The sequence below is a fragment of the Cryptomeria japonica genome, chromosome 5 (assembly GCF_030272615.1).
Source record: "Cryptomeria japonica chromosome 5, Sugi_1.0, whole genome shotgun sequence".
In the NCBI taxonomy this organism is placed as follows: Eukaryota; Viridiplantae; Streptophyta; class Pinopsida; order Cupressales; family Cupressaceae; genus Cryptomeria; species Cryptomeria japonica.
In genome coordinates, this window is record NC_081409.1 from 879,462,187 (window position 1) to 879,476,788 (window position 14,602).

Consider the following 14,602-nt stretch of genomic DNA (forward strand, 5'->3'; position numbering starts at 1 on the left):
AATGTTTATTAACATGAATGGTAACCAGTGCTCCTCCTTTGCCTCATGTGTGCCTTCTTTACCGCCTTGTGTTTGAGGTTTGCGGGAAGTCGGGCTTCCAGATTGCTTGTCAGGTATGTTTCGCTCTTGCATTGCGCGTTGTCTTTGATTTTGTTTTTTCCTTTGCAAACGCAGTGCTGGGTTTGGAATAAACTAAAATATTTTTTAATATATATGTGATTACTATTTATGCTGGTGCAGTGTATTGTCAAGGAAGAGCATTGAAAATGGCAGGGCTACTGTCGGGATTAGCAAGAGGCATGCGAAAGAAGCGCAGTTCAGCTTTACAAATTCTCACTTCCAAGAAAGGCCCCATTGGCTACTACAAAGGCAAGAATTGTAAATCTACAGGCTTCCATACGAGAAAAGGTGAATATTTTCTCATCTTATATACCTAATTTTCTTTGTTTCAAACGGGAACATAAACCATGTGTAACGTGTCATGATTTTTCCTACTTTACGCCTCGTAACATTAGAGGCATCCTGCAGCAATGTTTTTTGAACAGGAAATCTTGTGTAATCTCTGGTTATGTTAGGGATGGGTATGGGCATATTCCCTAATATGATTGTAGGCTCACTGACAAGGATATCTTTGTAACATATGGTCATTGGTTGGATACTTCGTACAATTATTAGATGTCTAGGTTTTGGGCCTCAAAAATGGGGTTTTTCGGTAACCATGGTATAGATGGATTGAGAAGCTTCGTTTGTCTACAATTTCGATCATGAAGTCGAAACCTGAAGGGGTAAGAATTCATGTTGTAGATTGATTGGAGTGGGTTACTTCAAGATTTGTGGTAAGGTTACAACTAATTTTTTTTTTGGTTTAAATTTCAATAATAATTATGGTAAAGTGAAAGGCTGTCTGCTTCCCAACTTTCCACAATGAAGGTCATACCTGTTGATGTGTTTTTCATGCACATGTGAACACAAAATAAAATACCCAAAAGTATCTTATCCTCTCTTGAACAAAGTTACTCAAATGCTGAGGTTTGGCTTAAGGATCACTTGAGACAACTCCAAGGTTCATAAATGTCGGGTCATGACGTGTGGATAAGCACAAGTGGTTGTTTTGATTTTTGTTTCATCAAGGGGCCTTATGTATGAGAAGACTTCATGAAATGTGTTACGAATGATATGCAATGAAGCTTACTTATTACTACTGCTAAGGTTTATCAAAAAAAATTGCAAAAGGTGAGGGTTGAGAGATACTAAGCTACTCCTAGAAGTTAACTCACCTTTGCTCACTTATACTCACTTTATCAACTTAAATATGTCAAACCATGCTCGATGTGAGGTCTTAGGAGTAACTTCGTTCTGAGACTTGAGCAAATGAAGTGGAATTCGCTCCTACTGAGGTATCCTCAATCACAAACAAGTCGTGATGATCTATATGAGAAATAATGAGGTGGATTCCAATCAGCATCCGACCAATAACGTTCTTCCAAGTCAACATGCCTAGATGCATTGAGCCCGATTCATCCAAAGGACCAGCAAGTGACACATGGAGCTACATTGAATATTGTTTAATGTACCTAACCTATTTCCTTATTGGTTAGAAATCAAAATGGATGTGTCCAATTCATTGTAATGATCTCATTGGTCAAGAAAAGAGTTTGTTATAGCAAATCCTAATTAGGGTTTTCATCGTGTAATATTGGCCGTTGATTGTGAATCAATTTGAGCCATTTAAATGTAATGAGACCTCTATATAAGGCTCACTACTCTCATTTGTAAAGGTTAATAGTGAGTAGCAGATAATAGAAAATAGTGGATTAAGTGTTCAACAATTAGGAATGAGAAGCTAGAGTAGAAATTAGAATAGGAGGAGAAGGCATAGATTGTTGCCAAGATCTTGTTATAAGAGACATGTTGTTTTCATTGAAGTTATGGTGAATTTTCTATGTTAATTCAACATGTTGCATGGTCTTTACTTCTAATTTGCTTTAAAGTTGGTTAGATGAATGGAAGATATCATTGTTGATGAATGGTGTACCTAATGTTCATACTGCTTGTAATTTGTTGATTGCAAATTGCAGTGTGTAGTCAACTGAACTTGTGTGAAAGCTTAACTTCTATCGCTTCATGCTCATTGTTCGTGTGGTTGATGTGCATCGGTGATATGAAAATCATTCTTTTATCCTTAGGAGATTGTACCAGTTTTGAGGAGTTGTGCTTTTATGGCAAAACAAAGCTTGGTTTGGTCACACCTAATCAACAATTAGTTCCTACATTCTTAGGATTAGATTAGCTTTTTTAAAACCCCTAATTCCTTTTGCTATTTGTTTTCCAAGTGAAGCAAGTCTTCATGTTCCAGCAACATTCATGTACAATGTAAGTCCCCTTTTGATTCCAACAAAATCACATCATATCACTGAGTCTATATCCAACATAAAGTCAAGACCTGACTATCGGAACCTTAGAGTTGTCTCGTTTGATCCCATGGTTTAGCATTCGAGAGTTCTTTGTTCAAGAGTGGATATAATACACAGTATCTTATTTTGTGCTGCATGATGTCATAAAAAACACATCAACATAGTGTCTCTAGTAAAACAAAAGCAAAACAAGAATTATGTATTGCACAAAAGGCTAAGCAACTAAAACCAGTATTAAAATCCAAATCAAGTTAGTTGTGAAATAAATCTGTAATATAAATGCTTCTATTAGGGCATAATATGTTGCAGTGTATGTCTACTTGGTTTTGACACCTTATGTGTAATGTCCCCTTTAGAGGGTATACTTGATTTTTGCCCAAAAATACAATTCCAATTCCAAGCTCAAGAACATAATTCAATTTCAAACTTTATTCTATACAATATTGTTAGTCAAAACACTAAATTCTCAACATTATATATATTTTTCTGAAATCAATTCACTATTAGCAATCTTCCTTTGATAGTGTTATTAGGAATTTGTGGGGAATGTATGCAAACCACAATTACAAGTGGAGATTCCCTTGTATTGCGAGAGCATGGGTAGGGCTTAGTCCATCCATTGTGGGTTGGTGTACTTGATATCTATTCGCTCCCTAGCCTATGATATCTATTGCGGGTTGGCGTACTTGGAGAATTCCCCAAGCCCAAGGGCACTCATTCGCCATTTGGCACTTGATTGTGGTAGGATCATAAGCCGACTCCATCCCTCAAGCCACCTTGGAGATATCCACCTTCCTTGATCAAGCCCAAGAGCACTCCTTCTCCTCCCAGCCTATGAGTGCTGTGTATTGGGGTGGCGTCCTTATAAGATGCATGAGGATTGCCTTCTCCAACAAGCCTGAGAGCACTCATTCACCTCCCAGCTCATGAGCCTACAACTCGGGGTGGCGTGCTTGTTGTAGAGTAGGACAACTCTCTCACCACTTGTGATTCAAAAGGCTGAATACACCTTCCTATTTGCAATTCATTCCATTTGGATTCCAAATAGACTATGTCGAGGAGGCTATTATTAGTTTACAGTTATAAAATTTAAATAATATAATCATCCTACATTATTTATACATAAATTGCCCTATACATCTCTAATAACATATTGTACACCTACTTGCAGTAATTTATTATTCTATTTTTAAGCTGGAATAATAGATATACTTTATTAGTCCTTTAAGTCTCTTTACTTCATTTACTTATTCCTTTATGCTGATCTGCTTATCTGCCTTTTTTCTGCAATTAATCCAAATCAGATTTTATTCATTCCATCCATTTATGCCTTCCCTCAATGAGATCTTTTTCCTTTTATATCTTTTGTTGGATAGGGTCATATCTCTTCAAAACGTCCCCTTTTCCTTAGCAAGAGTTGCAACTCTTGCTAACTGAGTGTTGTCTTAACAAATCCTAGTTGAATCCCTTGAGAAAATTATTATTATTTGAATATTACTTATAATTGCCCTTAATTAGGTCTGCCCCTCAATCATGTTTCAAATCAGTTTGAGTTGGCCTTATGTTAAATAGTCATAGCTGAATTTAATTATTACTTATGTGGGTCGGTTATCTCTTAGCCGAATTTAATTATTTCTACTGTGAGTCGGCCATCTCTCATAAATTCAATAGATTAGGTGTTTTTATTATTTAAGGTTATGATCCAGAATTCAGGCGGTGCATGACATTATGCCTCTTGGCACCATTGTTTGAAAGCCGTTTTTTTGTCTAGGTCTAGTATTCAAATGCATGTTTTGAGTTAATAAGAGAGTTGGCTAGAATGAAGGAGGAGGTGGTAGTTTTGATGTTAGCAGAAGCATTTGTTTGTTGTCCCTTACTTGAGTGATGACATCTAAAATTGCAAGCTTCTCTGATGTATAATGGCAAGTACTTTCTTTTGATCTTGATAATGAAAGAAAGTTTCCAAAGACTGCCCCAAGTCTTTGAGGAGACACTAGAATCTTCCCTATCTCATAAAAAAAGTTGCATCTGAAAACAAAATGATCCTTAGTCTTGTTGACGTGTTTTTTATGACATCGCCAAACACAGAATAAAGTTGCCTAACAATCACTTCACTCTCTCTTGATCAAAGTACGATTTTATGCTAAGATTGCAGTAAGTTCAGACAATCAACTCCAAGGTTCCTATATGCAGCGGACATGACTCAGTTGGCTTGATGTGATATGTTGGTAATCCAAGAGGACTTACGTTTGAATCATTCTTTCACTTCTTTGTTGTGGCTGGAACTTCATCATCAGATATGGCAATTCTACGATGCTTCTGCTTTGAACAAACTGAACTAAAATAAATTGAAAATAAAGGGGAAAGGTTAGAAGGATCTAAATCTACTCCTAGTGGCAATGATATCAATAGATAATGCTTTAGCGAACAAATTCCAAATAAACAAAGCTCTGCTTCGCCAAGATTAACTACAACTCCGCAAGAACCGATGCAATTTTCTAAGGATGTTGAAGGATTTTCATATTGAGAAAGTGCATTTGAATACCCAACACGATGCAATCCAAACGACTATTCGCAATCGAACTTAGCACAAATTTGGGGGTTTAGGCTTACTTTACAATGCAACTTATAATCAACAAGATGCAAAAAGTATGAACCATGGAAATTCATCAAACACCATTACATTCTCCATTGAAATCAAAGCACTTTATCTAACAACTGAGAAAATAAAATTCTACTCTAAGTGAGGAAGGTGAAGCCATGCAAGTTTTGAAAAATAACTTAAGTGGACACCATCAGAGAACAATGTTTCATTGTTATTATCACAAAAACTTATCACAACAATTTCATACAAGTCTCTCCCCTTACAAATGAGGGGGGTCACCCCTTTATATAGGCTTCAAGCCACGACTACATGCAAAACCCTAATTAGGGTTTTCCCTAAAAGATTCCACACACATGATGCAACAAGGTGGGAATTGGCAATAAATGTCCATTACGCCCATATACAATTAATTCCAACCTATTACAATTGGTATCCAAAATGCATTAAATGTGCTATTCTTTACTAAATTTTTCCAACATGCAATGAATATTCCCTCATGCAAAAATTGCTCCATCATCCTATAAATGCACCATCATCTCCACATGCGATGACTGCATGCAAAAGGAATCTGGCATAGTGCGGTTGCATGCAAAAGATGCTCCATTAATTCATCATGCACTGACCTAGTTGCCACTATGCGAGAAACCCTTGGAGACAGAGAAAATCCTTGGAGAGGGAGAAGTTCATCCGAGAAGCATTTTTTAGAATTTTCCTTGTTCTAGAGGAGATTTTTATCAATTTTCAACATCTCCTATTTTTTAGGGATTTTTTCAAATTAGGGTTCCAGGGTCTAGGAGAGAGATTCTCTCACTTAGCCAATTTTGTCATCATCTTGAAATTTGGATGAATTTTTATGCTTGAAAGAGGATTTTTCAAAATTTTTCCTAAGGAGAATTTTCTTTTCTAGTTCATCCTTCATCCCTTCCTTGCCTTAGAATTTCTACCTTAAATTCATCCTTGAGTGTGAAATTCATGTCATGGAGCAATTTTCTTATTTTTTGCTTTTCCTTGACCCCTATTTTCCATGACATGGAATTTATCCTTCATCCTTGGGTGTGGAATTCAACCTATGAAGGAATTTTCACTTGCTAACTTTCCTTGACACCTTGAAATTGGCATCCCTTCTTGACCTTGGGTATTGGAACACTGCAGTGGAGGAACTCTTCTTTTAAACACCTTTTCCATGAGCCCCTTTGTCTAGCGCCCTGACTTGGACTTGGGCGCCATTTCACTCTCATGGAGGAATTCTGAGTCTTGGAAGAATTTCCATCGCCTCCTCAATTTAGCACCCATCCTGGCTCTTGGGCGCTAATTCCATACCTTGGAGGAATTTCGCCCCTTTCTTGCATTTCCTTAGCACCTTCGAATTGGTGCCCCTTCTTGACCTTGGGCTTTGGTTGCTTGGTATGGAGGAATTTTGACCGGCTTTGACTTTTCCATTACACCTTGATTTTGGCGCCCAAGCACTTGACTGTGCAGATTTTTGGCATTGTGAAGGAAATTGGGTGTGGAGGAAAATTCCTACACATCCCAACTTGAGCGCTCTATCTAGCAGTTGGGCGCTATTTTGGCATTGTTAAGGAAAAATGGGAGTGGAGTAAAATTCCTCCACCACCCTAGTTTAACGCCCTCTTGCACACTTGGGCACTATTTCCACTAGGTGAAGGAAAACTTGTCATGGAGGAAATTCGTCCATGGCCTTGATTTGGCACCCACCTCCTTTTGGTATGCATTTTGATGCCTGAGGAATTCTTGCTTAGTTTTCCATCTAGACTTAGTCGTTTTTCAATCCTTTCCGGATCAGGATACCATTTTGGAATTGAAGAGATTTTCCCTCGGACTTACAGGATTTTCCATGCTTTCCACTTCTAGAATGGGAGTTCCATACTTAGCCATTTTTTGATCAGTAGCCCACCATTTCCATTTTTCTGAATTTAGATGATTCTTCATAAATGTTCGGTCTCTAGTGCCTGCCTGTGAAGAACTTGCCAAAAATAGACTTTCCCAAATTGGTAGATGTTTCAAAATGTTAGGATTAGGGCAAAACAGGACAAGACGACACTAAAATAGAAACTGCTATAAATAATAAGTTTGATTTTTGGCAAAATTAGACCAATCCGGGAGGCAATGAAATCTCTAAAAAATAGGAACTTTCTAAAAATAGAAAGTTGCTCAAAATTCACTCAAATTTCACGTCTAGGTTCCTTAAAGGGCTACAATTCCAATGCAACGCTCAGTTTTTCCAAAACCCTAAAGGAAAGGCCTCAAATCCAAGTCTGAAGGATGAAACCTAAAACGAACAAAACAGGCTCCGGACTTGGACAAATTTGATCAAACAAGTTACAAACTTGATCAAATTGACCCCCAAACACTTGCAAGACAAGAGGACTGACGAAACTGCCATGAAAAGACCCAAAAACCAAAACCAAAAGACCAAGAGGGCCTAAAAAGTAGGGGGTCCCCATTTGCAATGGGGCGATGTGTGAAAACGTTACAACAAGTCTCTGCTCCTTGAAAGAAAAATTGACACATTCATTCCTTTCTTGAAATGTGGTGATTGGTCTCAATCTTGAATTGAAGGGAGCTGACATGCATCTAGCCAAGGGGAATGCTAAGTCCATGAGACAAATGGGTTCAAAGATAGTTCCAAAGGATAATGTCTCCATCACATATTTGGAGAAATTTAGATGCGTAACAATTCAATTTTGGACTAAGAGGTCTAGGCAGAGAAATATATTTATGTTAGTTAGCAATAGGCCCAAAAAATGTCCTCTTGAATTCATCTGTGATTCTCCTTTTAACCTATTTTGAGATTGGGGGCCCTTCAAGAAAACTTGGTGGAATATTATCAACAAAGATACTAGTAATCTCTAGAAGGGAGCCAACACTAGATAACTAACATCTTCTTCCCCTGTTTGAAGAGATCCAAAGAGGAAAGGTAAGCATAAGAAATATATTCTAAGTATCCTTCAGATTAACCACAAAATCTTGTAGTCTATGCAAATAATAAACAATTTCGAAATTAGTGTCCAACTTGAGTGGCTAGGTATCAATTTTAGCTTGGACAATATGTTGAGGAAAAAATTAAGTACAGTTTTCTAAAAAGAAAGAGGGACTAAGTGTGTTAGAGTACACTAGTGAGTTTTGTAGGGATGAGGAGATCTTGATGAAGTATATCAGTGGTCTTCATAGCCATTTTTAAAGGCATGTGTTGCTGTGCAAACCGGTGAATTCCTCTATTTTCATTGTCTTAAAGAAGACAGTCCTTCTATTATGTGTGTACCTAAAGTCAAGACAAAGAAGGTGAATTCCCCAAGTACCAAAAATAAATTTGTGCATTATGATCATTGTGGAAAAGGTTCATTTTGAATCATCCTGTTGAAAGTTATATCTAAAGAAAAACTTTCATAAGCAAGGTAAGTAGGTTAGGAAAAACTCTATGGCTACTTGTTGTGACGTTTTCACACATCGCCCCATTGCAAATGGGGACTCATGTTTTTTTGCTTTTTAGGGTTTGTTTTCTAGGTCTTTTAGGGTTTTGTTAGTTAGCCTTTGCATTTTGAGTGCTGTCGGGGAGATCAATAGGGTAGCAAGTCCTACTTAAGTGATGCCTTAATCCTAAAATTTGGCTAAGTCTGGAATGTCCTGAAAATTTGGCTAAGTCTGGAATGTCCTGAAAATTTGGTTGAGTCTGAAAGTCCTGATCCTGAAATTTGGCTAAGTCTGGAATGTCCTGATCCTGAAATTTGACTAAGTCTGGAAACTGAAAAACCTCAAAAAACTAGATTTTGCAATATAACTCCTGGAGGTCCGAAACCACTCTCAAACATCCTGAAAGTATATATGGAATATAACTTAAAGTATAAGATCACTTATACTTAAATGTTATATTCCATAAAAGTTGTCCTGATAGAGAGTTCGAAAAGTCAAATTTCGCTCCTGTCCTTCACTGAGGATCCAGAGCGAATTTCGCTCCTGTCCCTCCCAGGAGGACCAAGGCGAAGCGCTCATGTCCCTCACCAAGGGTCCAGAGCGAAAAGGCTTAGTAGAGCCATTCCTGACCTTGTTTGGACGAAGTGAGACATCAAAAGCATGGTGAAGGACGAAATGAGCATGATAGAGCATCCAGACTTGATCAAAAGCAATGAAATGATGAAGTTTTTGCCTAAAAGGTCAAATTCGCTCCTGTCCCTCACTGAGGGACCAGAGCGATTTTATTCATATGCACATTTTTAGACTTTGTTTGGACATTAACTTTTATTCATAGCATGAGGCAGGATGATATCTTCCCTAGCAAAGACATTTCATGGTGAAAAGTGAAGCATTTGGGCCTGGAGAGCAAAAATCGCTCCTGTCCCTCACTGAAGGACCGGAGCTTGAAATCCAAAATTGCCTTGTCCTTGAAAGATTTGAACGATTTCGCGATTTGAGAAGAACGAGGGAGGTACATTTTACTCATTGAATATAATTTGGTTGCACCTCGAAGGAGAAAATTGGCCCTAGAAGCAAAATCGCTCCTGTCCCTCTGCCAGGGACCAGGGTGAATTTAAGTGATAGCTCCTGTCCCTCTCCCAGGGACCAGAGCGATTTCTTCCTTAGGCAAATTTCTCGCCAAGTCGAAACGAATTTCATGTCAAGGATGAGTGAAAGGGGGCATAACAAGTCTGTTGAAGATAATTTTAAACATGGGCAAAGTGTGATTGAGCCTAGAAAATGAAGTTCGCTCCTGTCCCTCTCCAAGGGACCAGAGCGAAATAGTCAAATATGCTTAAACTTTGAAGGCCACGTTCGTTTCAAATGTTCAAGAAGGAATAAAGGACATCATTCTGCGCCTTGAAGACAATTTGATATCAATATGATGGAAGATTTGCACCATAAACCAAAGTTCGCTCCTGTCCTTCAGTCAAGGACCAGGGCGATATTCATTAGACTGGTCATTTCTTTCAAAAACTACGTCAAAAGGCGAGGTTGCACAAGATTGAAAACGTCATTAGAAAGGGGATGAACAAGGAGTTGAGGTTCAAAAATGACAAATTTGAGCTAGAGCACAAGGTTCGCTCCTGTCCCTCACCAAGGGACCAGGGCGAAAACCATTTAAACATCAAATGCGCCTCGTAAAAGCCAAGAGAAACAAGCGTGGAGTGAAGGGATAACGTCATTGCTTGCCACATGATGAAGATTGGTGATTGAAGGGGCAAAGATCAAGGAGAAAACATAAGGTTCGCTCCTGTCCCTCACCAAGGGACCAGGGCGATTTCAACCTTAAAAGGCATTCATCCACAAAATCAAGTCGATCAAGCTTGAGGTTCCTAACAAAAATGCCAGTTTCAACGTGGAGATGATGGTTTTGAACGTCAAAGGCAAAAGAATCAAGGCTAAGATGATAATTCGCTCCTGTCCCTCAGTCAGGGACAAGGGCGATAATGGTTTGTGTCTTTACCTTTTCTAAATTTGGCGCTAACAAACATTTTTTGAATTTATTTTAAATGCTAAAAATCGATAAGTTTGAAAATTCAATTAAGTAGCATTTAAAAATTGCGCTAAAACATTAATTAATTAATTTTTTTGCCTTTTAAAAATCGAGTTTATTAATAAAAAAAAAAACGATGGCATTTAATTAATTAATTATTATTTTAAATAATAAAATGGGGCGCTTGGGTTTTAATTTTCAATTATTTATAAAAGTCGGCCTTTGTTTTTTTATTTAAAATTGGTTTTTAATTGCCTCATTTTGTAAAAGTCGGCCTAGAGGTAAATGAGAGATAGTATGTAAATAGTTGAAGCAGTTAGAAGATAGAAAGTAGTTAGAAGGTGATTAGAATAGCAATTAGAGTAGAATAGGAGGACAAGGCAAGAAATTGTTGCCATTGATTGTAAACAAACTCCATTTTCATTGAAGTAATGGTGAAGTGTGTTGTTTCTTGCAATATGCATGGTTTCTTGTTGAGTCTTCAATCCTAGATGTTAGATGATTAGATGAATGGAAGAAATGTGATTGATTGATGGTAGAATTTGCATATCCATACTACTAGCAGTTTGTTGATTGCAGACTTGCCTTGCGTAGTCAACTGGAATCATTCAGCTTAAGCTTAACTTCAATTGTCGCTTCTTCATTGATATGCATCAACCTGATGGTGTCTATGCCTGCAGTGATGATTTGAACATCATAAAGCTTCCCTTCGAAGATCGCACTAGCCTTGTGGAGATGGTCCTGCGATGTCAAAACAAGACCTAGTTAGAGTTTCATCAAAGATCAATCATTGCTCCTGCATTCTTAGTATTAGGATTAGATCCTCTCTTCGCCCTCATCCTTTTTCCATTTTTTCAAATCTAAGCTAGTAAGAGCCTGTGTTCCAGCAAAGCAGATCAGAAGTTCAATCATCTAATGTAAGTCCCCTTGTGATTCCAGCAAATCACATCATACCACAGAGAGCTTATCCACACGTAGAGACCCTACATACAAGAACCTTGAAGTCATCCCGATTGATCCTTTTCGCGACATCTTCAGCATTCGGAGGCTTTACTCAAGAGAGGATAAGGTACCTTTAGGTATTTTATTCTGTGTTTGATTGTGTACAAAATACACGTCAACACTACTATACATGAAGAAATGATAGCAGTTAATAATGGAGAGAGATTTAGTGTACTTTTGAGTTGGATTCTAGACTTACTTGCACTACGAAGAAAGGCAAGATGTTGGCTTAAGAAGCAATATTTAACATCAAAATTCAAGTTAAGGTTGTTAAGATTCACACTCTTTTTGATTCTTGTTCTCTAGCTAACTTTAAATTGGTTGACAAAATTGCATAGAGATTATCAACAACCCGAACTTATGCTTTTTGGGTTGGATCAAGGAAGGTACTAATTATCCTTTATACTTATGTGGTGCTGTGTTTGGCAGCACCTACATCTATGACTGGAAAGCGTTGTATTATCTGAAGGGAAAACAAGTACTGTTTAATCAAGGGCAGAAAGAGCTTCATGTTGTTTGCTGACGGAGTCAAGGAGGAGTAGCCTAGAGGGGTACTAAATCTGCATGGGTAGATGTTTAGTGGAAACACAAGGACTGTTCCTTTGGAGAAAACTAATGTAGATCAAGTTCCTGAATGTTCAAGCAATGCAACCTTATCACATCATACAGACTATTGGAGGCAAAGGTGAAGCTTTGATTACTCATTCTTATATTGTGCAAGGAGAGGTGGCAATCATGTCATTGGTTGAGGGTTTTAGTCTCCCTATTTTGTATTGCAGAGCTATCATCGAAAAGATCTGGTTCGTTTGAAAATCCATGGCAAAGTGATCCTAACTTGTAGGACACTTGTGTTTCAGGTCCAAAAGCAGGCGTTTAATGGCAACAAAATCTGAATGTTATTGCGTAATTGGATTTATCATGGAAAATTATGCAATTTCAAATAACCAATCCCTTGTTTCAAGTTTGCATGCAAAAGTTATGGCTTTTTGAATAAGGGTAAAAATTGTCAGAAAGTGGCGGTTTGTAACTATCATTGGCAATTTTGAACTGCCTCTTGCTAGAAATAGTTTTTTTGGTTCTGCAACAAGGAAACATATTCTTTTGACTTTTGGACTTTAATATGAGCTCATGAAGCTACATATGTCATGGTAAATGCTTTCTAAACATCAATTTGGGGGATTTGAAGAGTTTAGTTCTTAGTGAACAATTTTCCATTATAAGCTGATTTGATTTGTGAGAGAGCTATGTTAGAGTTCTTAGGGTTTGAATTTGCTGCGATTCAAGCCGGTGATGTGCCCAAGTGCCCTAGAACTGTATTTTCCTTTGAAGTTGTGGAATTTAAGTGAGTTGTAGCTCATATTTTGCTGGAGTTTTCTTACACACATGGGTTTCCCAGGTGTAAATCCATTGTATTCTCTGCATGGTTTTTGTTCTCATCTACTCAGTACAAGTTAATTCAATTTTTTGGTGAGTTTAAAACACTTATTTCATTCTTAATTTTGAATGTTGATGACTTGTGTATCGTATCAGCATCTTAGTTTATGCATCGAGTCATATAAGAACAGTTTCTTTCCTTTGTGGAAGTTGTTGCGAGTGTTGTGCAGGTTCATGCCCACAACAATATCAGTTGGAGCAGATTTATTACATAGACATTGAATCTTGTGTGTGGAGAAGAGAGTTGAGAAATATGGAAGGTGGAGAAGAGTCCACAAATGCTGAAGCAAAGTTCTCCAAGGTTGAAGCTGACAATGCAAGCCTTTCGTGGTCAATGAAGTTTATGAAATGCTTAATGTGTAAATTTATGGAGAAGTTTTTCTCTATTGAAGATATCAAGGGTAAAGGTAAATCCTACTCCAATGAGGAAGAGGATTCTTCAAATGGTGAAAAGAGTCGTTTGAGCAAACCTCCTTTCAAAGCATAGGTTGAGACAGAGGTTTTTCCATTTGAAGATGTGGATGTGAAGAAGCTTGACAATTGGCTGACAGAATTGTAGATATACTAAAACATGATTTCTCTTACTTTGGAACAAAATATTTCCTTTGGTTTGTTAAGATTAGCAAAGCATGCTTTGACTTGGTTTAAGAGTCTCTTCTATTCTATGGCTTTGAGAAAGCAGTTCTGATTAGTTTGTGGGATCAATTTAAGAATTTGATTAAGAAATCATTTTATCTTATTTTTTATAACAATAGAAATTATTATAAATGTCCGCAAATATCCACTAAGGGCAATGAAACTGAAGTATAATAGGTCAAGAGAAAGTGCCAAAGCATCTCTAAAGAAAAAACAGAAAAAAAAACACAAGTACTTACATTAGGGTGTGTATATCATACTATACATCTCTTAGGCTTTGCATATGCCTTCTTTTTTAACTAGGTCTAGTATGTAAATAATTATTAGATGCATGTTTCAAGCCACTAAGCGAATTGGTTGGAATGAAGGAAGTGATAGTTTTGATGTTAGTAGAAGGATCTATTACTGCACTAACCCTCCCTGTCTCATCCCTTATTTAAGTGATAATGTCTAAATGTGCAAGCTTCTTTAATGAATAATGCCAAAAACTTCTGAGCTTGATATTGAGAGAAGGTTTCTTAAGATTACTTGAATCCCTAAAGAGACACCAAAATCTTCCATGTATCTTATAAAAAATTGTACATTTGAAAATAAAACGATCCTTAGTGTTTTCTTTTTGAAAGCAAGGTTGACACATTTGTTCCTCTCGTGGAATGTGGTGATCTGTCTTAATCTTTAACTAATGGTAGACAAATTGTTTCAAAGATGGTTCAGAATGATAATGTCTCTATGATGGAGAAATGTAGATGTATAATGATTAAATTTTGTGACTCAATGATCAAGGAGGAGAAATCCAAGTATGTTGGATTTAGAACCTTTAAATGTTCTCTTGAATGTATTTATGAATCTCCTTTCGATCTATGGTGAGATTGGGCTCCTTAAAGAAAACTTGACTGGTGGAATGTTACCAATAGAGATACCAACAATCTGTAGAACAAAGCTAATATAGTTAACCAACATTTTTTTCCCCTACTAAAGAGAATAAGAATATCTCAAAATATCCTTCATACTATCAATAAAATCTCATATTTTGTGCAAATA

The 14,602-nt window shown here is 37.3% G+C and overlaps 1 protein-coding gene across 6 annotated transcripts in view; it reads left to right on the forward strand.

Annotated features, from left to right (window-relative positions):
* The window catches only part of LOC131079557 (uncharacterized), a 112,307-nt gene continuing 97,705 nt past the window's right edge, over positions 1 to 14,602 (forward strand). For all 6 annotated transcript variants that reach the window (XM_058017538.2, XM_059221814.1, XM_059221813.1 and 3 more), the window contains exons 1-2: positions 1 to 113; positions 241 to 408. In XM_058017538.2, the coding sequence (XP_057873521.2) occupies positions 267 to 408 (142 nt within the window). In that variant the 5' untranslated portion in view covers positions 1 to 113; positions 241 to 266. The remainder of the gene's footprint in view (positions 114 to 240; positions 409 to 14,602) is intronic.